At 37.4% G+C, this 23,766-nt stretch overlaps 1 protein-coding gene across 1 annotated transcript; it reads left to right on the top strand.

The window, feature by feature from the left end:
* Positions 1–889: 889 nt before the first annotated feature.
* Positions 890–23,740, top strand: LOC115446881 (dipeptidase 1-like). The gene is made up of 2 exons (XM_037438872.1): positions 890–1,630; positions 22,287–23,740. The coding sequence occupies exons 1-2, from the start codon at positions 1,472–1,474 to the stop codon at positions 23,628–23,630; spliced, it is 1,503 nt and encodes a 500-aa protein (XP_037294769.1). The 5' UTR covers positions 890–1,471; the 3' UTR covers positions 23,631–23,740.
* The last annotated feature ends 26 nt before the right edge of the window (positions 23,741–23,766 follow it).

Below are 23,766 nucleotides of genomic sequence, written 5' to 3'. Positions count from 1 at the left end.
ACTTATTGTATTAATATATTATACCTATTGCGGTATAATACAGAAATTATGAATGTATTTCTAGGAATAAATATTATTAAATTAAAATAGAAAGGTACCAATACTCATATATTGGTTTATTTGATTTCTTTTATCTTACAACTTCATGTGGATTTTATCATGCATTAATTTTAATATTTATGGTAAAATATTTAACTAAAATACAATTTAATGTATAATCTCGAATGTATACTCTATGTGTGTCGGTATATTATATATAGTATATTATAAAATATTAGAGTTTATGTTTGATGTTGTTGCAACAATCCTATTAATATAATATAACATCGTGTAGGTATAGACCTATAATGTTGTCGGAGCAACTGAAGCTTTAAGTACTTAAGTACAACTAAATAAATACCTACACAAGCGGCAAGACTTTCACCGATACTAAATAACTAAAGAAACCGCAGCATGACACTCACATTTAACTTTAAATCGGTTCATAAAAGTACTTATGACGCAACTGTCTCATTTCGCCGCTTGCAATAAAAGAACATATGTAAAATATTGAACAAAGTAGGTATGTTTTAATTAAAATTTGGCTACGCGGCTGGCACAGTTCAAGAGTTTGTGTTACAATGGTTACAATTTTTATTTACTTATGTTATTAACATAAAAACCTTCTTTGAAAAGGCATTGTTATTTATTGTCTTTATTTAATAATAGTAATATTATTATAGCCTAAAAATTTAAAATGTTTCATTATTTATTACCTATTATAAAAATGTTGTATAAATGGATCTACATATGAAAAATACACTCTTTTTTATTTTCCTTGTTCCTTACGCTGAGTAGGCTACGTTATATTATGTACCTGCAAAGACAATCAACAAGAAAGTGTTTATTAAATTTTTAAAGCAATCAAAAGTCTTATTTGTAGTCGCGAAAAAAATTGGAACTTTTCAATTTCGAGCTAATGTAGTAGGTCGCAGAGTTAATTGATGGTGGACGATCGTGCATCTATTAGACGAGTCCGGAGCCCGGTTACAGCGAGAGCCGCAGCAGGCGGCAGCTGGCGGGCGGCAGGCAGCAGGCAAGCGGCGCGCGGGCGGTGAGCAGGGGTGAGGAGGCCGTCACGTGGAGCTCTAGGCGCCGGCGCGGCCGGGCCGCCCGGGCGCTCACCGCTCAGCCGGGGTCCAACAGCGCGGCATTCCCCAGCCGGCCTTCGTCCGCCGCGTTATGTGCGTCGACACGTTAGAAGTCGCGCGCGCCGCGCTTCGCCGCCCGGGGACACGAGCGGCCTGGCCTTGCTGCGACGGCTACGTCGCCGTCGTTGGCCCGCGTTAGAAGCTAACTTTTATGGTGGAGCGAGCCGTGCGAGAGGCGGGGAGGCAGGTGGTGACGCGCAGGTGCGGCCCGCGCCCGATCCGGGGCCGCATTCGCAGCGCGCCTCGGCGCGGGCTCGCCACGGCGCCCGGCCGCCCGCCTCATGGAGCCGCCGTGGGAGCTCGAGCTCGAACTGCGGCGGCACATCGAGAACTGCGCCTGCACCTGCGACCACATGGGTTACGGGAACTATATGGACTATCAAGTTGCGCCTGCGGCGCATGCCTGCTTGTGCCGCGCGATCACCTCGCCGCACGCCCACGTACGTGTTGTATGCCCGCCTGCCTAACGCCTGCTGCATCGGTCCTCATCCCTGCATGACTTATCACCTGGTCCGCTAGGGACCCTCTCCGGACTGGTTTGTTTGTAGTGCTCGTATTTGTTATTAGTATTCTGATTCCAAAGTCCAAGTCCAACTTTTTTATACAAACGAGCAATTCTTCCATATAAACAATTTAAATAAATAAATACAATTCGGAAAAATCTGTATCCTATGTACAGATGTAGAGCTTTAAATTAAAATTGAGTTTTATGTTTATCCTTCTTGTATTTATCCTACTTTGGGACTATAATTTTAATACCAAATTTACATTCATCAATAAATGGAAATATGCATACAATAAATGTAAATTTATCGAATAACGTGAAGAGAAATACATTAAATAGAAGTAAAAAGATTCCGTTATAGGTAAAAACGAAAACTGATACATTATCTTTTAATATTTATCTCATAATTCGTACTTATAATAGTACTTAAGATATTTGATATTTGAAGGTAAAATTAAAGCTTTAAACTTAGTTACATACCTATATCTTTATTTGATATTTAAAGTTACTTCAAACTAAAGAATAAAATTTAATAATTTAAGCATCCTTAGCACATTAATCTAATTGGGTTATGCATATTATACATGTTTTAGGAAAGACATAAATATTCACCATTATATTTTTAGTGCTTACCTATGTAATCGTACATAATTTTAATAACATTTAAGGTAATATTATTGTGAGATATTAAGAAGTTTTCGTAAGACCTAATTACATTCATAACATTATGTAAACATGGTTGCTGTTACTACGTAGGTAATAGTTACCTACTCTTCAATCTAATAGTAATATCATAATTGAGTGAATGGTATTTAGGTCAAAGATAAGATTTTGGAAATTACTGTAAAACAAATACAACTAGCGAGTCTGTCTGTGAAAGTAGATTGAAAAGACGGAGTGAATAGAGATTATAAATAAAACAGTAAACAACTAACTAGCAACTCGTCGTGGCTTCATACATTTTATAAACATTATTGCGAAATAGTAGTTCCACTGCGTATTTTTGGTAATCTGTTGACCATATTTTATCCAAATCCATTTAGGCGTTAATACATGATGGTCAAACAAACAAAATAAAAAGAATATATTAATATTAGTAGATATGGCCTGCAGTGGCGAAGGGTGAAATATTGTGAAAGGTAACCCGGCGCATTTAGGTACTAATATGCATAAAACGATCTGTAAATCGTTCTAATATTAATTAGATTTTACATAAATTGTGAAAGGGAAGCCGATAGGAATCGCGTTATATGGACTCTTTGTCAATGATGGCCTGTGGAAAACACCGATCTCCCCTAGCTCCGGTCCGCTTTGGTGGACATTACTCAGTCGCGTGGAGATGTGCATTTGTACGATTCTATGGGTTTTTCCCTATTTCTACTTCATTAGCTCGCACTCGCTCCGCTTTAGTTGACACACATTCTTAATATGTCCAGGTGTCATAAGCTTGGCACATACAATACGTTTTGCAGGTATACATAGGCATTGTATAGATTGCGTCATTGTAAAACTAATAATACATGCTGGTTGTTATTCAGTGGTCGAAATCCGACCGACGAATTTAATATATTTGTACATATATCGTATATAAATTTTATTTTTCTTGATGAATGATGAATTACAATTATACTAAATCTTACAATTATCACTGTTTACACAGGGATAATAATATAAAATGTATACCTACTTATTTTAATCCACAACAACTAATCATACTATTCAATTGCAAAGGCGATCGTTACTCAAGGTCCAACAATGAGAAACTTATTACATAATTATTTGTTTATTAATGAATTATTTTTAAGCAAAACTTTAACACAGAGAAAAAATATTATATCGCAAAAGTACCAAGAGGTCTTTGCATTATCGTTTAATGGTAATTTTCTCAGTAAAAGAAATCTGTTCCACATTTTGGCACAACATGGCGAGGATTTTTATTTTCCTGGATATATTACGTAGGTATATAAAAACGACGGTATATACACACAAGCTATGAAGCCGTCTCTTATCATTGATGGAGTTGACACAAAGAACCAATGCCTCTACTACCACTTAATAATTATAATACAAAAGGAGAGCAAAACATGTGCGCCGTGTTAGTCGAAATTATTAATAGGATTAATTATATTTCTACTTATCATTGAAGAATCTGCTAAGATGAACCAGAATATCATACTATATAGATAATATTACACTCTTCCTCAGGGAAAGCATTGTACTGATTTGAGGTCCAGTGTTTCAAGATACATGACATTGTTTAGGTGAACTGCTTACAACTGGACTTACACAGCCACAATTCTCATTAATATGCAAGGAATGGACAACAGAAACTGCTCTTGTTTTGATTTTACAATCCAATTAATGTATTAATAAAATATCTATGTACTAAGCCTATGTGCTTTCTTAATATTCTTGATAGGTATTGTTATGTAATAGATGGTAATACATAAATTTTTCTTCGGCCAACGTGCGGACTTCTCGATCCTGTGTGGTCTTATACATACATACTAATATATAGCTAAACAAACTCACCCCAATTTCCTTGTTCTTTATGCATGTGCTCCCGGGAGCCCCTTTTGTTCCGATTTATAAATTATAATTCTCTTTTCCGACTCCGATAGTAGTTTTTTCTTCAAAAATCATGTCATTCTTCTTTTTTTTAATAATATTTGACAGTTTCTTTTACCCCCACCGAAAAGATTTTATATTCGAATACATACTATATATATATATTTATGTGTGTTGTGTTGTGTGTAAATTAATTTGGCCGAATCTGTCCGCGCTTCCAAATAATGAACTAATAAAAATTAAACATCCCGCCGCCCGAGAAAGGCTGTGAAAAGCCTTTATCAAATAACACAACAAGCCCCTTTCATTGAAAGTTATACTAACATTCTAAAACATAAGCACGCAATATAAATATAATAAGTAATTAACCATTAAAGCATCGGAATGGTAAGAAAAAAAAAACTTTATCACTGGAAACTAATCCAGCGGCAACTTCGCAATTTTTACTACAGGCCTCAGTAAATTCCCTGAGGCAGTCTTTAACCTGACAATTCGGATAACCCCATCAATCCCAGGTAAAAGTTCTAAAACTCTCCCTCTCTTCCATTTAAGGACAGGGACATTCTCCTCTTTTATTAAAACGAGGTCCCCTACTTTAGGTGGATCAACCGGCGTTGTCCATTTGTTACGATTCTGGAGACAGTATAGGTAACGGTCACTCCATTGTTTCCAGAAACGTTGACCTATAGCCTGAACTAATCTAAAACGTCCCAACCGCGTATTAACTACGTGTTCCAAATTATACTCAGGCACAGAAAGCAATGACTTGCCGACCAAGAAATGTGCTGGGGTCAACACTTCGAGATCCGTAGGATCATTTGATAGAGGACATAGTGGGCGAGAGTTGAGTACTGCTTCAACTCTTGTGAACACTGTCGACAATTCCTCATAAGTCAAAACCTGCTCCCCGATCATCCGCTTTAATAAGGTTTTGCAGATTTGACAGCCGCTTCAAACAATCCCCCGAAGTGAGGTCCCGAAGGCACATTGAATAACCAAGTAATATTACTCTTGGCTGCAAAATTCTTAAGACTATTCTCAACTTCCCTATTCCGAAGATACTTGTCAACCTCGTTGAGGTGTTTGTTTGTTCCTACATAATTAGTACCATTATCAGAACGTATCACACTCGGGAGTCCGCGCCGAGATGTGAAACGCGTCAACGCAGCTCCGAACGCTTCTGTTGTCAAGTCTCCAACAACCTTCAAATGCACCGCTTTGGTTGCAGAGCAGACAAAAACACACAAATATGCCTTCAACATTTTGCATTTCTAAGACGTGAGGCTCTAATTGAAAAAGGTCCTGCAAAATCTGTTTGCACTGTATGAAATATACCAGTTGTGTTTACCCTGTCACTTGGTAATGCAGACATAACTGGCTCATCTGGCCTAGCCTTATACCTGAAACGCGATATATGCTTAAAAATTCGACTCCGAATGGCATGCCGAGCCACACGAATTTTATCCGAATTTGTCATAAAAATACCGTGGTAAGGTATAACGTACTCTTTACCTTCTGCATAGTCCTCTGGTTGCCGATCACAGACAGACATATGCCCTAATCTTTCATAATCTCGCATAAATGCAATACACTTTTCCCGCAATGCCTCATTCGAGATTAACCGCCTTTCCATAGCCATGAACCGTTTCTTGGCTATCGAAATTGAATCCCCCAATTCAGGTTCATCTTCTAAAAAAGGTAACCGCACTATATATCTCCCCGTTTGATCCCGTTGATGCGTTTCACAAAACCTATTTTCGCAATCCGCATCTTCAGGATTAACTAAAGCCGAATCCGGTATATCTTCCACTTCCCAGAATTTTTCCAAAATCTGGTTTGTGGTAACATATGCCGCGAAAAATGTTTGAGACCGCTACCAAATGTTATGTAATAGATGGTAATACATAAATTTTTCTTCGGCCAACGTGCGGACTTCTCGATCCTGTGTGGTCTTATACATACATACTAATATATAGCTAAACAAACTCACCCCAATTTCCTTGTTCTTAATGCATGTGCTCCCGGGAGCCCCTTTTGTATTAATAAAAATCAGGCGCATGTCGGTCACTAACTGATACCTACGGCTTTAGTAAGCCGACCGTTACATGCACACTACCCCGCCCCGCGGCCCCGCACACGTCCCGCTCGTTCCATGCGACGGCGCGGACGGTGTGCTTAATCTATCAATTCTACGTGAGTTTTCATTGTTATTCTTATTATTTTATTTTTAACCGACTTCAAAAAAGGAGGAGGTTATCAATTCGACGTGAATTTTTTTTTAAGTGATCTATAAACTTTTATAATCTTATGGTGTTTCGGGTTTATGGTATACAAAAATTAATCTTGTATAAATTAACTAATCGTAAAATATTAACTCCTTTTCTCAAGCTGAACAATAAACCCATCTACATCCTTCATCATTATACTATATGTGAGGCGTATTGGTGCGTCCTGGTGATTCCTGTCGCCAATTGGCAGGAACCTGAATTTTCGCATCAGATATATAACAGCGGTCTTCATTGACATCATCGCGTATTGGGAACCTATACAAGATCTCGGTCCGTAGCTGAAAGCCTGGAATGCGGCTGGATGCTTTGGTGGGGAGTCGAAGAAGCGCTCTGGTCTAAAGACTTCTGCGTCATCTCCCCAATACTTAGTGTTGCGGTGGACCGCCCATACGTTCACCATCACCCCACAGCCTTTTAATAAAGTTTGACCTGATGGTAATTTGAGATCTTTTTCTATGTACCGGTCCATTATTGGCCCAGGTGGGTAAAGCCTTATAGTTTCCTTTATTACAGCATCTAAATATTTTAATTTATGAAAATCTTCCGTCTCTACAGGTCGTTCTGAATTCTCGAAAACAAGTTGCAATTCCTGATAAAGTTTCTCCTGCACATCAAGATGTCTGGACAGCATTAGTAGTGTAAAAGAGATGCCCACAGCGGAGGTGTCTGTACCAGCAGTCAGTATAACCAAGATCTCTTCTCGCAGCTCCACGTCAGTGTAACCTCCAGAACTTTCTATGAACAACTCCAATAGGGTTTTCCATGTTCCATCATCTTGCTCTTCTTGAGATTCGTCATTGATGTTTCCTTTTATTGTTTTGCGTTTAAATTAGTGCAGCAAACGGAATTTGCTGCGGACATAGATTGTTTGAATCGACACAAGCCGTGTTCGACTCGGTTGAGACGTTTGTGTCCGTTTCTGGATAATGCGGATTTGTTGCGTGTTGGAGGTCGTTTAGATCATTCGAGCCTTCCATTCCAATCAAAACACCCATTAGTTTTACCCAAAAATCATTCTTTGACAAATTTAATTATTGACCATGCACATCGAGTTTATTGTCATGTGGGTGCAACAGCACTGCAGGCTATTTTGCAAAAGGATTTCTGGATTCTGTCGGCTCGGCAAGCCATTCGAAGTCGAATTTTTAAGTGTATATCGTGTTTCAGGTCTAAGGCTAGGCCGGTTGAGCCAGTTATGTCTGCATTACCAAGTGACAGGGTAAACGCAACTGGTATATTTCATACAGTGCAAACGGATTTTGCAGGACCTTTTTCAATTAGAGCCTCACGTCTTAGAAATGCAAAAATTTTGAAGGCATATTTGTGTGTTTTTGTCTGCTCTGCAACCAAAGCGGTGCATTTGGAGGTTGTTGGAGACTTGACAACAGAAGCGTTCGGAGCTGCGTTGACGCGTTTCACATCTCGGCGCGGACTCCCGAGTGTGATACGTTCTGATAATGGTACTAATTATGTAGGAACAAACAAACACCTCAACGAGGTTGACAAGTATCTTCGGAATAGGGAAGTTGAGAATAGTCTTAAGAATTTTGCAGCCAAGAGTAATATTACTTGGTTATTCAATGTGCCTTCGGGACCTCACTTCGGGGGGATTGTTTGAAGCGGCTGTCAAATCTGCAAAACCTTATTAAAGCGGATGATCGGGGAGCAGGTTTTGACTTATGAGGAATTGTCGACAGTGTTCACAAGAGTTGAAGCAGTACTCAACTCTCGCCCACTATGTCCTCTATCAAATGATCCTACGGATCTCGAAGTGTTGACCCCAGCACATTTCTTGGTCGGCAAGTCATTGCTTTCTGTGCCTGAGTATAATTTGGAACACGTAGTTAATACGCGGTTGGGACGTTTTAGATTAGTTCAGGCTATAGGTCAACGTTTCTGGAAACAATGGAGTGACCGTTACCTACACTGTCTCCAGAATCGTAACAAATGGACAACGCCGGTTGATCCACCTAAAGTAGGGGACCTCGTTTTAATAAAAGAGAGAATGTCCCTGTCCTTAAATGGAAGAGAGGAGAGTTTTAGAACTTTTACCTGGGATTGATGGGGTTATCCGAATTGTCAGGGTTAAAGACTGCCTCAGGGAATTTACTGAGGCCTGTAGTAAAATTGCGAAGTTGCCGCTGGATTAGTTTCCAGTGATAAAGTTTTTTTCTTACCATTCCGATGCTTTAATGGTTAATTACTTATTATATTTATATTGCGTGCTTATGTTTTAGAATGTTAGTATAACTTTCAATGAAAGGGGCTTGTTGTGTTATTTGATAAAGGCTTTTCACAGCCTTTCTCGGGCGGCGGGATGTTTAATTTTTATTAGTTCATTATTTGGAAGCGCGGACAGATTCGGCCAAATTAATTTACACACAACACAACACACATAAATATATATATATATATATAGTATGTATTCGAATATAAAATCTTTTCGGTGGGGGTAAAAAGAAACTGTCAAATATTATTAAAAAAAAGAACAATGACATGACTATTGAAGAAAAAACTACTATCGGAGTCGGCAAAGAGAATTATAATTTATAAATCGGAACAAAAGGGGCTCCCGGGAGCACATGCATAAAGAACAAGGAAATTGGGGTGAGTTTGTTTAGCTATATATTAGTATGTATGTATAAGACCACACAGGATCGAGAAGTCCGCACGTTGGCCGAAGAAAAATTTATGTATTACCATCTATTACATAACATTCTCATTACATTGAGATATCTTATGGGTTACTGGACCCATCAATACGTAACCAAACACCGTATTCATTGCGCGTGGCAAATAATCATTAACTTTCACACAATCACCAATCATGATTTCACCCATGAGATCGGCACCTATTAAAATATCAACCGGTCGACTAACAAAGAATTGGTCATCCGCTAAATAGATACCTCTATACCATTCCGCAAAATTTTGAGACAGAGTTTGAGTCGGCAGGTTATGAGTGATAGTGCCTAATACTATTGCCGTTGTTACCAATCTAGGATGTTCCGAATATTTAGAACACATAACCAAATTTACGCCTCCTCTACAATCACTCACAAGTCTCTCCCCTAAACCCGTTACCGAAATAGAATTGGACTTAAATCGTTTTAATCCAAGCCTTTTAACAACGGTATCGGTGATAAATGTAGTCTGACTACCCCCATCTAGTAGCGCACGAACTTCATGATACTCCCCATATCTGTCCATGACACGTACTATAGCTGTTGCTAGTAGCACTGTCCGCCTATAGTTTTTATTTATGTTAGAGACAGTTAAAGCTATATCATCATCCACTGCTGATGCAGTTACCCCATGATGATCCTTAACAGGTCCCCCTACCCTAGCTGTGGTACAAGTAGCCTTTTCCCCACTAGTGTCCAATTTGTGTGCAACTACCCGATTTTCATTAGCAGTTGGTGAACGTGGTCCACCACCCAATCGTGGAACCCCTGACACGTCCCCTGCTGTAACCACCGGCCGCAAATCAAAGTGGATAAGGTAGTGGTGTTTATTAGAATTGCATTTGTAACATGACCAACTTGATACGCACTGATCAATACTGTGCTTCCCTAAACACCTAAAACAAAGCCGAAATTCTTTTACATGCTCCTTCCGCTGGTGTGGATTCAATGCTAAAAATTTCACACATTTTGATAAATGATGACTTCCTTGCTTACATAGCTTGCAAACCATCATTGGTTCACCTACAAACGTGGCATGGTGTGTCCGAGAATTCACAGAGCCACTTTTACCGCTTTGACCATCGCCACTAGACTCTAAGATCCTAACTTCCTTCTCCAAAAACTGAATCAAATCAGAAAAATCAGGCAATTCTTTGTTAGATAACCTAGCTTCAAAAAGTTTTTTCAAACTAGAGTCAAGTTTTTGAAAATTTATATAGAATAAAAGATAAGACCACTCCGATACAGGGAAATTCATTTTTTCTAACCCTTTTGTATTCACAACCAAAGTGTTAAGAAATTGTTTCAAAGACGAATAATTATTGATAACCCTAGTCGTTGCCAACAAATTTTGTAACAATTTATCGGCTAATGCTCGTTTGTTACCATATTGCTTTGGCTCGTCATCAAGAGACCCCAGTAAGTAATATAATTTCTCAGTATCAGACAATTTTGGATCTTTACCAACCAATGATTCAAATAATTCCATAAAAGATGTAAATTCCTCTAATTTCCCGTTAAAAGTTTGTAACCGAACTTTTGGTAAAATGGCATGCTCGTTCCTTTTCCTATCTGTGGAAGAAGCAGTGCCATATTCAGACCGACAGCTGCCCTCAGGAAATAAATCTAAAAACTTCCGTTTCACATCATAATATTTTTGGTTATATACCATGTATTTTTGGGTAAACTCTTCTATTTCAAATTCATCCTCCAAGTTAGCTAGGTACTCCATATGACTAGAAGTGAATTCCGTGTAAATGTGTTCCAAATCGGCATATCTTATTTTGAATTCACTTCTTTCTCCCTCCGTACATAGCCCTGACTGTGAAATCTCGTGAAGTTTGTTTAAATTTAATAACGCTGTATCATACTTCACTTTTAAAAGTCTTAGTTGATTTTTAGGAGGCATTTTAAGGAAATTTAAAATTATTAAATATTAAAATAAAAGAATACTCCCTCAGACAATTTGAGGCCCGCAATAAAATATCTATATTGTTATTCAAAAGCAAGGAATACAAATACTTCAGGTGGATTTGAACCCGCGTCCAAGATCACACCACACTATGAAATTATACCGCACCAACCGCTAGACCGCTAAGCGACAAGAGAAAATCGCTTTTCAAATACTTTTCTGACATACAATTGTCAGACACGCAAATAAAAAATGTCACCATAAAAATAAATTATTATTTGCGTTTTATATTAATATAATCCCTAAAACCGCATAACCGCACAAAATATATGTATATTAGACCACTTACACAAATATTAATTCTTCCACAAAGAAAAGTACACAGACTAGACCAAATCAATTTCGTTGTGAATGTGCAATGTATGTTTTGGATATGTAATGTATGTTATATTATAATAAAGGAAACGAAATAAATATATGTGTAGCCCTACCGCAATATTATGAGTTTCTCTGTGAAGTGTGAAAAAGAGAAATGGCAGTTATCACTGCAAAAAATTACTTTAAACAATATTATCCGCAAAATCCGCAATATTTATATTATTCGTGTTTATGATCCGCATAACCACGAATAAATATTACCTTATCAAAGTATTTATACACCGCCAGAATACTTCGAGAAGGAACCGATAGTGTTTTCTTTGTACAGAAAGAGAACCCCGCACATCAGCGGAAGCCGCTAAAACCAGTATATCCGGCTCGAAGGACCAAATGTTATGTAATAGATGGTAATACATAAATTTTTCTTCGGCCAACGTGCGGACTTCTCGATCCTGTGTGGTCTTATACATACATACTAATATATAGCTAAACAAACTCACCCCAATTTCCTTGTTCTTTATGCATGTGCTCCCGGGAGCCCCTTTTGTTCCGATTTATAAATTATAATTCTCTTTTCCGACTCCGATAGTAGTTTTTTCTTCAAAAATCATGTCATTCTTCTTTTTTAATAATATTTGACAGTTTCTTTTACCCCCACCGAAAAGATTTTATATTCGAATACATACTATATATATATATTTATGTGTGTTGTGTTGTGTGTAAATTAATTTGGCCGAATCTGTCCGCGCTTCCAAATAATGAACTAATAAAAATTAAACAGGTATTATTACATTCATATTTTGAAGCGGTATTTATTAATAGAGATTTGATATGGATGTCTCATACTCTCTATTGTTGTTATTATATAATAATTGTTATTAAGTATTTACAGAGGTGTACATTACTAGTGTCAATATTTATGGTACCGAATTGTCCCCTTATCCTGGGCTCATGCGTTTTTATCGATATTGTTTTTTTTTTAACTATTATATGTACAATTACTACTTATTATATATTAGTATCTATATAGGTTGATTTTGGATGAGGGTACTAATAATTAAGTTCGCTGAACATAAGCCATATAATATCTGATAAATTTATTTTTTTATTCATGTAAAATATCGGATGAAATCTATACCAATGTATAATGACATTATCAGGGTTTTAGAAGTGCATTTCCAAAATTGATAAAATTGTTAATTCAATTTACCTAACTTTTCCAATAAGCTATAAATCACCCTCCCTCACTTATGTCGGGGTGTTATTGGTACCTACATCCTTTTTGCAAATATACGATACATGACATTCTTTATTCTTAATATAAAAACTAACAGTATTCACACTAATAAATTTTGAAATTATTCATCCTCACTACGTGACGCCATCTCCTAAAACTAAGGAGCCTCAATATATTTATGACATGGCTATTAAAAATAATAAAAATTGAGTAGCTTGTCTCTATAGAGTTGTTCCAAAGCATAGCTATTTCACAGTACCTATGTATTACAAATGCAAGAGTTTGTGAAGATGTTCGGATGTTGGTTAGAAGTAAGCGTTGAAACCACTGAACGGATTTGACATTGGGCACACATATAGAGTATGTCCTACATTAACGCATAGGCCATATTCTATGCTGGAAATGTATATAATTGGCCTTTCACATCGTTAGAGGACTTTTATGCGGGCAGAGTCACAAGCAACATCCAGTTTATAATAAAGATAAAATATTGTATTGAAATCTACTAGTATCAACATTATATACTCGAAATTATGTGAAATTATTTGGATATTTTTAGAAGTAAACACATATACCTACAGTTGACCGGATTTGATGAAACTTAGGACAAGGATAGATTATAACCTGAATTAGCTCAAAGGCTAATTATATCCCGTGATTTCCTCCCATAGGAAATTATCGAATTTTATAATCTGGTTTCTTAATAATATGTGGCTTTGACAGCGTACAGGTCGAGCTATGAATTACTGCAGGGATTTAAGGACTTTTGTAGCAGAAAAGGCTATTGACGCAAGTGGAGCCGCGAATAACCCCTACTAAATCTAATTAACATAAGCAACTACTTCCCATGAAATGGGTAAATCTGGCACCTATGCCGCGCCGAAACATTTATTGTATCGGATCCTAGAATATTATGCAGGTTAAAAAAATTGCCGTGATCTTGTTAGCCGCAGATGGGATTTCCTAAATAAACATAGATCGCTGCTGCCGGTAACGATATTCTGTTCGTTTACTTTTGAAGTACTTGTAAGGGTTCCATATAAGGCAAATAATATATATTTAAAATCGACGACACAGATATAGCAGAGCGCGATTTAATTCTGATCTTGAAATATTCTGTGAAATAAAACTTAACTACTTATTGTTATTTATTTTATATTATTAAAATATACACTCTTAACGTCAAATAACTACTTTTATAATTTAAAAGCACGATAAAGATTGAACTAAACCATTTCGAATTTCTGCCAGTAATATATATTTTTGAATCATGATTTCTCATACTCATTCCAGCTATTAGTGACTACGCGTGTTTTAACAATCTAGACGCACTGTAGAACAGAACAGGCAAGTATGAAAGTTCGGCATGCGACCGCCTTGCCACCCCGCAGCCGGGATATGTCAAAAGGCTCATATGCCACTTATCATCCTATTACGGGACACGCTTCACTTTAGGTTCGTGTTAAAATTATGCAACACGCGTTTACTTTAACCCGTCGGGTCGTTTGCGGCTATGCATTAAGGTCATGTGTCATACCATGAACCTCTTTGAACGCGTCCTCGAATAAAGGCTTCTCTATATCATGTCTGAGGCATCCACGTCAAGGAGGGATTTAAAGTAAGTCTTTAATTTTGTGCTTGAACGAGTGAAGAAATGTATAAAAAAGATTTGATTTTCACGAACGCAGTTACTACGCAATCCTTAGCCCCAAATATGTTTTTTTTTTTTTATATACATATATTTTTTGCATAGGCTGTCAAATAAGCGGATGTGATTGTAATTAATAGTCAACAAACACTCTTAATTTCAAAGAAATCATATATGACCTGCCAAAGGTCTTAAATTAAAAATATAGGAATTAATAAAAAAATTAGGTTTTCAGGCTTGCTTTAAGACCAATCCAGGTTCGTTTTCTCTGCAACAATAGCACTATCCTGGTTAATCTGGGCCGTTGTGTGATGAAGTTGGATTTTACAGCTATTTCAAAACAAAATTGGCATTTGGCGTCAAAAAATGCTCGCAAAATTAAAGACAGTCTGTAATATTCTCAAATACTTTCTTTTCTTTCCAATTTACTTTAGGTATGGATATTGTTTATAATGCATTGTTACCTAATATTTTCATGCCATGCTTGTAAAATTAGTAAAATCTTGGGTTTGATTTCAGGGAAACAAAATAGTGAGTTTTAATTTGTTTTAGGAATTAGAAGAAATTGAGAAAGATTTATTATTTTTTTTTGCTTTTATTCATTAGGTCTGAAATAAGCCCAAAATTACACTATGGTATTAAAATAAACTTGGGTTACCATAAGTGTGTTAATTTTATCGCTATTTATTCCTTGGATGTTAAAATGTGAGGTTACAATTTGGTGACACATGTGTTATGAGTTTAAATAACTACTGTAAATGAGCATGTGTGTTATGCAGCATGTAACAGGACCGATAGACCAGTGGAAGCAACCCAATAGAGGTCTTAAATGTATAGATTTATCCGCCGTGTATTTTCTTCGATATTACGTGAGTCAAATGTTATTTGAATCACTTGATCGTTCACCATTATTATTAATATAAATAAAAATGCTACTTCCAATTTCGCAATTTATGTATCCAATTGGTATTTTCTCTCTTTGTAGTGATTTAGGTCATTTTCAATGACCATTGCAATATTTGAGTGCATTATTAAAAAAACCTATGCCTAGAAATCAAAATATCATTTATTTTGAATCATTTGCTACTAATTACCTAATTACGCTTTTGGACACATAAATCAAAGGATGACCAGATTTGAGAATAGGGGACCGGACAGGTATTACCAAAAAATCTGAAATTCAGTTTAAAGTAAAGTTTGTAATATTAAAAATATTATCTCATATTTGTTTTTGTCAAAGAGTTGTGATTTGTATTTTTAAATCAATAAATAAAATACAATAATTATAGTATTTTTAGTCTATTCTTTACGGCAAATGAAACACCAATCACGGCGCATGACGTCACACGTGGGTAAAATGTAAACAAACAGACGTCATCTGGATGTCATACCGCGTTGTGTTATTTTAATGCTTTAAAATAAATCGATGAATATTTCAATTAATTAAATCATTTGTACACCCAGGGAGGTTATGGTTATGAGATGTATTTATTTATGTTTTAGCTGCCACATGATATGGAATAGAATATTTATTTATATAGAATTCTGGTTGTTACACAGATTGCCTGAGATTAACACGGTCTATGCAGTGTTGCCAGATCATAATTTCTCTTTACCCCAGGATTATTTGGAATTTAAAATTTTACCCTTAAACCAATCATAAATAATTCACCCTAATCTGGCATTATTGAATCACTGTTCAAATGACAAGACTTGTCAAGTTGCTTTATCCACGTATGACGTCACACGAGACGAAATGACATAATGTAGCGTTTACGCGGGAATTATAGCTATTTAACATTTAGGCATGGTTTTATGTACTTTTTAAGCTTTATTTGTGCAAAATACTATTTTTCTTGGCTATTTATATCCACAATGATCAATTTAAAACACCTTCTGAAAATTTGTCCGGTCCCCTATTTACCGTTGCTTTATTACCATATCCGTTGCGATTCTTAACCTTCTTCCCATATTATCACATAATCATCTAAACTGATTGTTTCATTACTTGTAAACTTTGCACAGTTCTCCTACTAACTGGTCTTCCGATGATATATTTACTTGGATAAGATGGACTTATCCAAGTAAATATATTGTGATCTCGTTAGTAAACAAGATTACTCCATTGGTTTCAAAACTAATTAATGTGATTTCTTACGTATGCAAAACGTCTAGTTTATTCTTTTATGTTATTCTTTGATGAGTTTAAGTCCTGTTGGATATTATAATCATAGAGGCTCACAATCCATTGATTTAAATAATTTTATAGGTACAGTATTACAATATTTTTGAACGTAATTTTTATTTGTTTTATTCATTTCGAATATTTTAAACAGAATCAGTTGCAAATTGCAGTGTATATTTTATCCATTTAGTTATTTTCATCTGCAGTATGACACACTATCATTGCATCCTTTAGCCCAGGTTAGTCCTCGTCGAAGGTATGCTCATATGAACGTTATTCCCCCAGAAGTTGCCAAAATGACACACGGCGAATTAATTATTTCCGATCCGACATCGAAGGGGTCTGCAAAATAATCAAGCAGTTTATGACATGCAAAAGACATTGGATAAGATACAGAGTATCAAATAGATATCCCGATAATTACTATTCCATTTTTTTTTTAATTTATATAAGGAGGTAGTTATAGTTTTCAATTAATAATCTTTGCTCCTACTCAGTCATTTTTTCAGTTTACCATGAAATGCCTTGTCTTAAGAAATTATTTTACATCACTGGGGATCACGGCCATATAACGGAGAATGTACTACGGCCTTTGCATTTTCATAGCGCAGGTCTGAAATTTATTTATATAACACCATTATAGTTACTGTACTCAAACGATGTTATATATTACATATATAACATCGCTTAATGTGTTATAGAGAGGAACGGTGGACCACGAAATTGTTTTCTCTATATTTAAATATATTATGATATATCTACATTCATTTAAATAAGTTCAAAGTACGAATTGTTTCAGAACCGTATAAGTACTTAATTAATTTAGTCGGAATTTTACGACACGATCTTGATGCCCAGTTCTAAGCAAAACTCACCTCTACATACTTATACCTATACCTTCAGTAGTTTCAACTTTAACCCATTCAATACCTGCGTAATATATTGTAAGTTTCTATGAGAATCTAGTCGTAGGTTATTGCATAAGGAAGGAAAACGGCAGATATCGTTGTTAGAAGTACGGAAGAGATATCTGGTGTAAAGGATGTAACTTATACACAGTGTCTTCATTCCTCAATCGTTGTCTGTAATCTCATTTTACGCGAGTGCTTTATAAGCTCCGTTGGTGAAGTTAGTAAATATATAGCTGGTGAGTTAAAGCTGTTAGGTGTTGTCCATACTGCGCTTAGAGATCAGATATATTTAAGTATATGCACATTGAACGGCACGATTGAATACTTAGGCATTTGATCCATTTATAATGTCATCGGTTGCCTCCAATCCAAATAGACGGACAACGGTTTGTGATATCGATCTGTGCTATCTTTGTAAAACATTAGAGCAGCCGTGTGCTCATAAGGGCGGGTTGACGTGGACTACCTTATTTAAAAGGATGACCTAATTTAAAAAATCGGTCATTTAACCGTAATGTGGCTCCCGTATAACAAAACTACTTGTATAATTTTATAGTTACAGGACAGGTTTATATCAAAGGATATCCATACAATATATGAGTATGTAATGCAGTTGCTAAATAAAAGGTTGGTACAATAAGTTTAAAATATATATTCATCTATATCAATTTCCAACAAAAAATAGACTATATATGAATAGCTCGTGATATCAGATCTGTTCATTGTTTAATATATGAATAAAATACTTGAACTCAACTTGCTTAATTGCTTGAAGTGACCTAAAAAGGTAATTATTAAATCATCGCAATGAAAATTACCTTTCATGATAACGATTTTTAATGCCAAGAAACTTACAGGTTATATTCAATACTACCTACATAAAATAATATACGTATATAAAATAATAATATGAATCTAAGGTACTTTTCTTTGTTGAATAAACTCATTACGCATAATAGAATCCCACTATCTATGAATGAATATTCAGTAGAAAAAATATTAAATGTTAAGGTAACAAACATGCGCAGCGCAAATTTAACGCAACATTATGCCGCCAGTGAAGCAGGGTATGCAAAGCGTGGGCCGTTGCCTTCGAGCCGTGGGTCGTGCCAGTGGACCGAGGATCGAGGGCCGTTGAGCCGGGTGTCTGGTGTGCAATGAATCAATGCATCACTCTGCTCCGTGATCCGCCCCCGCACCTTTACTATTCTTCATTTTTACTACGTTAAATTTTATATTTTACTTTGATAAAATATATAATTGTGGAAGGAATAGATAGGAACCGAATAAATACAAAGTAGGGAAAATACGAACTAAGTGTTAATTTTTTTTGTAAAATTATATGGCAAGCTTTAAAATACCTATATTCTTTTTTTTTCTTCTTTCCATGATATTAAAATTAATTTTAAGTGTCTACAACATCGTAACACGATATTTAATATGCCTGGTCAGTGATTGCCCAGATAGCCACATCTTTCTCAAATACCCTCTTCAGCAGCCTGGTTAGTGGATACAGAATCACAGACGTAGTATAGGATGTAGGTCATTTTTGTTTTAGTACGGCCATAAATTATGTATGGAATATTTTCACACAACGTGAAACATATAGAGTCTTAAAAACATAATTAAGACGCATTAAATTACATATTTATTGCCAAAATAGAGAATGAGTTCAGCCCGGTCGAGCTTTTGCCGCGCAGCGAACAACGTATCATTCATTGATTCCCGCCATTGTTCGACACGCTGTGTGGGGGTCGGTCCAGGCCGAGCAGAGAGCCGAGGCTGTGTGGGTGATGCTAACACTGACGTGTTCCGTCAATTAGAACACGACTCACGCACACAGACCCGCGTCCAGCCTCGCCGCTCTGTGCACTGTACGGTGGTTGAGCCGTAAGTTCACGGTTTTTGTTCCATTTAATTGGGGCGTCAATTTTACCTAGTTATGTTCTAAAAGAAATTGTTAAATATTATCAGACATTTAATAGCGCTCGTCATTGTGATGTTTATTATTTATTAATAAAATATTGTATCCATTATTTTAAAATATTTTAAGATAAACAAATTATCCTTATTATTAGAACAACTCTCTACTGTGGTACTCAAATCCGAAATAAGTTTAGACAGCCAGTCCACAATAGTAGATATTTATTTTATTTTCAATTTATTGCACTGCACAATTCTTAAAATATAGGTTTTACAATTTGATATGTGGTATCTCTGCAAGCCCAACCTTCAAGAGCTTGCATGAAGCTTTTTGGACAAAATATCTATATAAAAACCTGGGCTCGTACAGGCAGCTCGAACACTAGTCTCAACGGTAAATCTCGGCGCTATCCACAGCTGGTTCTGACGCGACTAATGGTGGAACATGGCACAAGTTATTTAGGTTTATAAAATACTAATCCTAACTTAATGCATGTCGTCAGTGGCCGACTGAGACCTACAAAAAGCCGTGTCATATAAGACCAGTCGGAGTGACCGATTAGCATTTCCAAGTTGGATGTTAATTGTATAACTGTATTTCTTTTCTCTAAAAACATAGAGACGACTCTATGTGTGTTGATGATGTGTCGCTTATTTTTTATTTTGATAAATATCATCAGAATTCCTTTACAGTTTACACGTCAAAGGGCTGATTTCTCAGTCTCTATCTATATATAGAATATCAGCTCTGTATTATTCAATACCGTCCAATTGCTGGGTACGCGCCTACTCTACTACTGAAAAGGGTTAGGCCTTAGTCCACCACGCTGGCCTAGTGCGGATTGGTAGACTTCATACACCCTCATAGAATTATGAGCATAGCAACCTGCATACATGAAAAGTTCTCTATAGGAATCTATAGAGAACTTTTCATGTATGCAGGTTGCTTCACGATGTGTAAACCGTTAATTAACAAAGTGTTCTTACTTTAGTAGGTAAAGATCACCTACCTTTTAAAGGATACTTATTAGAAAATCAATTGGATATGTCAATTGTAGTAGTTCCTATATCATCACCTCATATATAATAAGTATAAATAATGGTCATCCAGTGGTCGAAGTTACCTTCTAATTTAGTATATATGTAACATATTATTCATAAATTTAAGTTTTCTCTTCTCTTCTATATAAACATTAACTATGCTAAATTTCACACTACTCCGTACGCGCAATGGGCTTAAAAAGAAGTACCAAGTTATTCGTCAGGTTAATTTTAGTCACAGGCAAAATATTGATTATGTTAATCACTGAATTAAAATTACGAATTGGTCCCAGGGTGTTATATTTTAGTTGCAGTAAAATTAAATTAAAATAATATCCCTTATTATATCCCTTTTTTAACTGCATGCCGTAGGCCTCGGTAACAGTCTTTTTTCTCGTGATTTGTTAAAATTATTTAAAAGTTTATAAAATATTTTAAAGTAAGTTAAACAATTAAAAAGTATGCACTTGTTTCTATTTGTATCTCTATAGATTTTGTAAGGCTCAATTTCCAATTTACTGTGTTTTTTTTAAGTAAGAATAAATGTAAATAATTTACTTATGGAAGTACAACAGGAAGACTCTTGGGTATTCGTGTCAATTATAATTACCTAAAAGTTAATGTTTTCAGTGTTACCATTTTTTTCCCTTATAAGCTGGACGGACAGAAAAGATGTAAGACGCGGCTGAGGCACGGACATATGTCTTTGCCGCGTCCCTTTCATACAAAATGTATAGAAACGTCGCGAAGCAAACATACAGAAAACTCAGGGCGCGGACATGACAGGGACATGACGCGCGTCCTATTGTAAAATACACAGAAAGGATGGGACATCGTCGCGAGCACCGATGGACGGGGATGCAGGCGGGGTGGGGCGCGATTGCCGGCACTCGCGGATCGCTGTCACACACAACTACCTGCGTCCTACCTAGTTGCGACGTATTTAGAGAAGGAAGATCATTGTATATTAAGGCGATACCTCAAGGTCCATTTTCATACATTTTGTTTCACCTTTAATCTGGGTAACTAAACAAGTATTGGCAAGTAAAGAATTTAAATTCACGTCTAGTTAGTGATTAATTCTCGCAGTTGAAAGAAAAACGTAAAAATAATTAATAATCATGGATATTTCGGCCTTTAAAATTTAATATGACGAAATTTTAAAGGCTGAAATATCCATGATTATTAATTATTGTTACGTTTTTCTTTCAACTGCGAGAACTAATCACTAACTAGACGTGAATTTAAATTCTTTACTTGCCAATACTTGTTTAGTTACCCAGATTAAAGGTGAAACAAAATGTATGAAAATGGACCTTGAGGTATCGCCTTAAGTGAAAACGCGGGACGATTATGTATTTAAGGTTCTATTTTGTAGTTTAATTTTAAATCATCCAGTTTTCTATAATTATAATAGACCATAGTATTGCAATAACCCTCTGTATAGATACATCAGTACATCATATGCAAGATACATCAGTGCTAACACATCTTCATCTTCGGAAGAAGAAATGTTGTCATGTCAAAATGGGACAGCTGAAAACCGTCATCTCTCGCGGCGCCCAGCGTCACGTCCGTGCCTCGTCTTTTCTATATGCATTAAAATATTACGACGGCGCCCCGTCCGCGCCATGTCTACGCCCCACGTCTTTTCCGCCGTGGCCCGCGACTTACATACGCACCTTATACTTATACATCATAAAATAAAGTTATTACCACAAAAATATTATTGATTAGCATTGGTTGAAGCTTATTCCATCATGCCACTATTTAACAAAATATTTTTTCTCACAATAGAATTATTTCTGTATTCCAGGCGGCAGTACCTGAAGGCATGACGTTTCCTGGTCCATTGCCGGACGTCGCAGAGCGTTGCGGTCGTTGGGCACCTGATTCTCTGTCAGCGTCAGCATCAGGCAGCTCAGACGAAAAACCTACACCGAGACGTCCTCGGTGGCGAATAGCGTTGGCAGCACTGGTAGTTCTAGCTGCGCTGGGCGCAGCGCTGGCACTGCCTTTAGCGCTTGGCGGCAGCGGTCGAGCCACTCCAGAGCAGCGCCTTACCACCATACGTCGGATGCTGCGCGACTCCCCTCTTGTTGACGGTCACAACGATCTAGCATGGAACGTCCGAAAATTTTTACATAATAAAATTGGTGACTTCAATTTGAGTGCAGGCCTCGATGGTCTTGAGCCATGGGCGCGGTCGCGCTGGTCGCACACGGATATACCACGCCTGAGGCTCGGTCAAGTTGGTGCTCAGTTCTGGTCAGCGTACGTACCGTGCGGGGCACGGGACCGCGATGCTGTCCAGTTAGCACTCGAACAAATGGATGTTATTAAACGCATCGTGGAGATGAATGCAGCGCATCTCGCCCTCGTCACAGACGCTGCGGAGTTATTGGAAGCACATCGTGATGGACGAATTGCATCCTTAATTGGTGTGGAAGGCGGACATGCTCTAGGTGATTCACTTGCAGTGTTACGGGCTTTTTATCAACTCGGCGCACGCTATCTTACTGTTACACATACCTGCGACACGCGATGGGCCCGAGCCGCGGGCGCCTCTGGAGGACTAACAGAGTTCGGACGAGCAGTAGTGCGTGAGATGAATCGACTTGGTATGATCGTTGATCTCTCTCACGCGGGTGAAGAAACAGCGCGGGACGCTTTAGAAATGTCTCAGGCTCCAGTAGTATTTTCGCACTCAGGTGCGGCCGCTCTCTGTAATTCATCAAGGAACGTCCCTGACGAGTTACTCCGTATGATTGCCGCTAACGGTGGTGTAGTTATGATCAACTTCTACGCAAAACTAGTAACGTGTGGAGAGCGTGCGACCGTAGAAGATGTAGTGGCACATATTAATCATGTCAGACGAGTTGCGGGTGTGGAACATGTTGGTCTTGGCGCAGGGTACGACGGCATCGATGCGCCACCTGAAGGCTTAGAAGACGTGTCCCGATATCCACATTTACTAGCAGAGTTGTTGCGAGATCCTGACTGGAGCGAGGAGGATGTGCGTAAGCTAGCCGGTATGAACGTAGTTCGCGTATTACAACACGTGGAGAGAGTGCGCGATCAGTGGCGTCGCGCTGCCGTACTGCCCGGCGAGGAAACCGCGGGAGTGCGTCGCGGCGAGTGCGTCTACGGGACCGCGTGACGCAGGCTGCTTGCCGCGCGCTCTCGCGGCATAACCCGTACTGCTCAATATTGACATTTGTTGATCGTAGTTATACATGTATATTAGTGTCCAAATGTGATTTAGCAACTTGTTGAATGGGTACATTTATATTTGT

The sequence above is a fragment of the Manduca sexta genome, chromosome 15 (genome assembly GCF_014839805.1).
Source record: "Manduca sexta isolate Smith_Timp_Sample1 chromosome 15, JHU_Msex_v1.0, whole genome shotgun sequence".
Taxonomy (NCBI): Eukaryota; Metazoa; Arthropoda; class Insecta; order Lepidoptera; family Sphingidae; genus Manduca; species Manduca sexta.
Note: the sequence above shows the minus strand (reverse complement) of the source record. Positions and strands in the feature narration are given on the sequence as shown.

Coding starts and splice junctions, on each gene's coding strand:
- LOC115446881 (XM_037438872.1), top strand. CDS start 1,472: ATGGAGCCGCCGTGGGAGCTCGAGCTCGAACTGCGGCGGCACATCGAG. Junction 1,631..22,286: donor TCACCTCGCCGCACGCCCAC/GTACGTGTTGTA, acceptor TCTGTATTCCAG/GCGGCAGTACCTGAAGGCAT.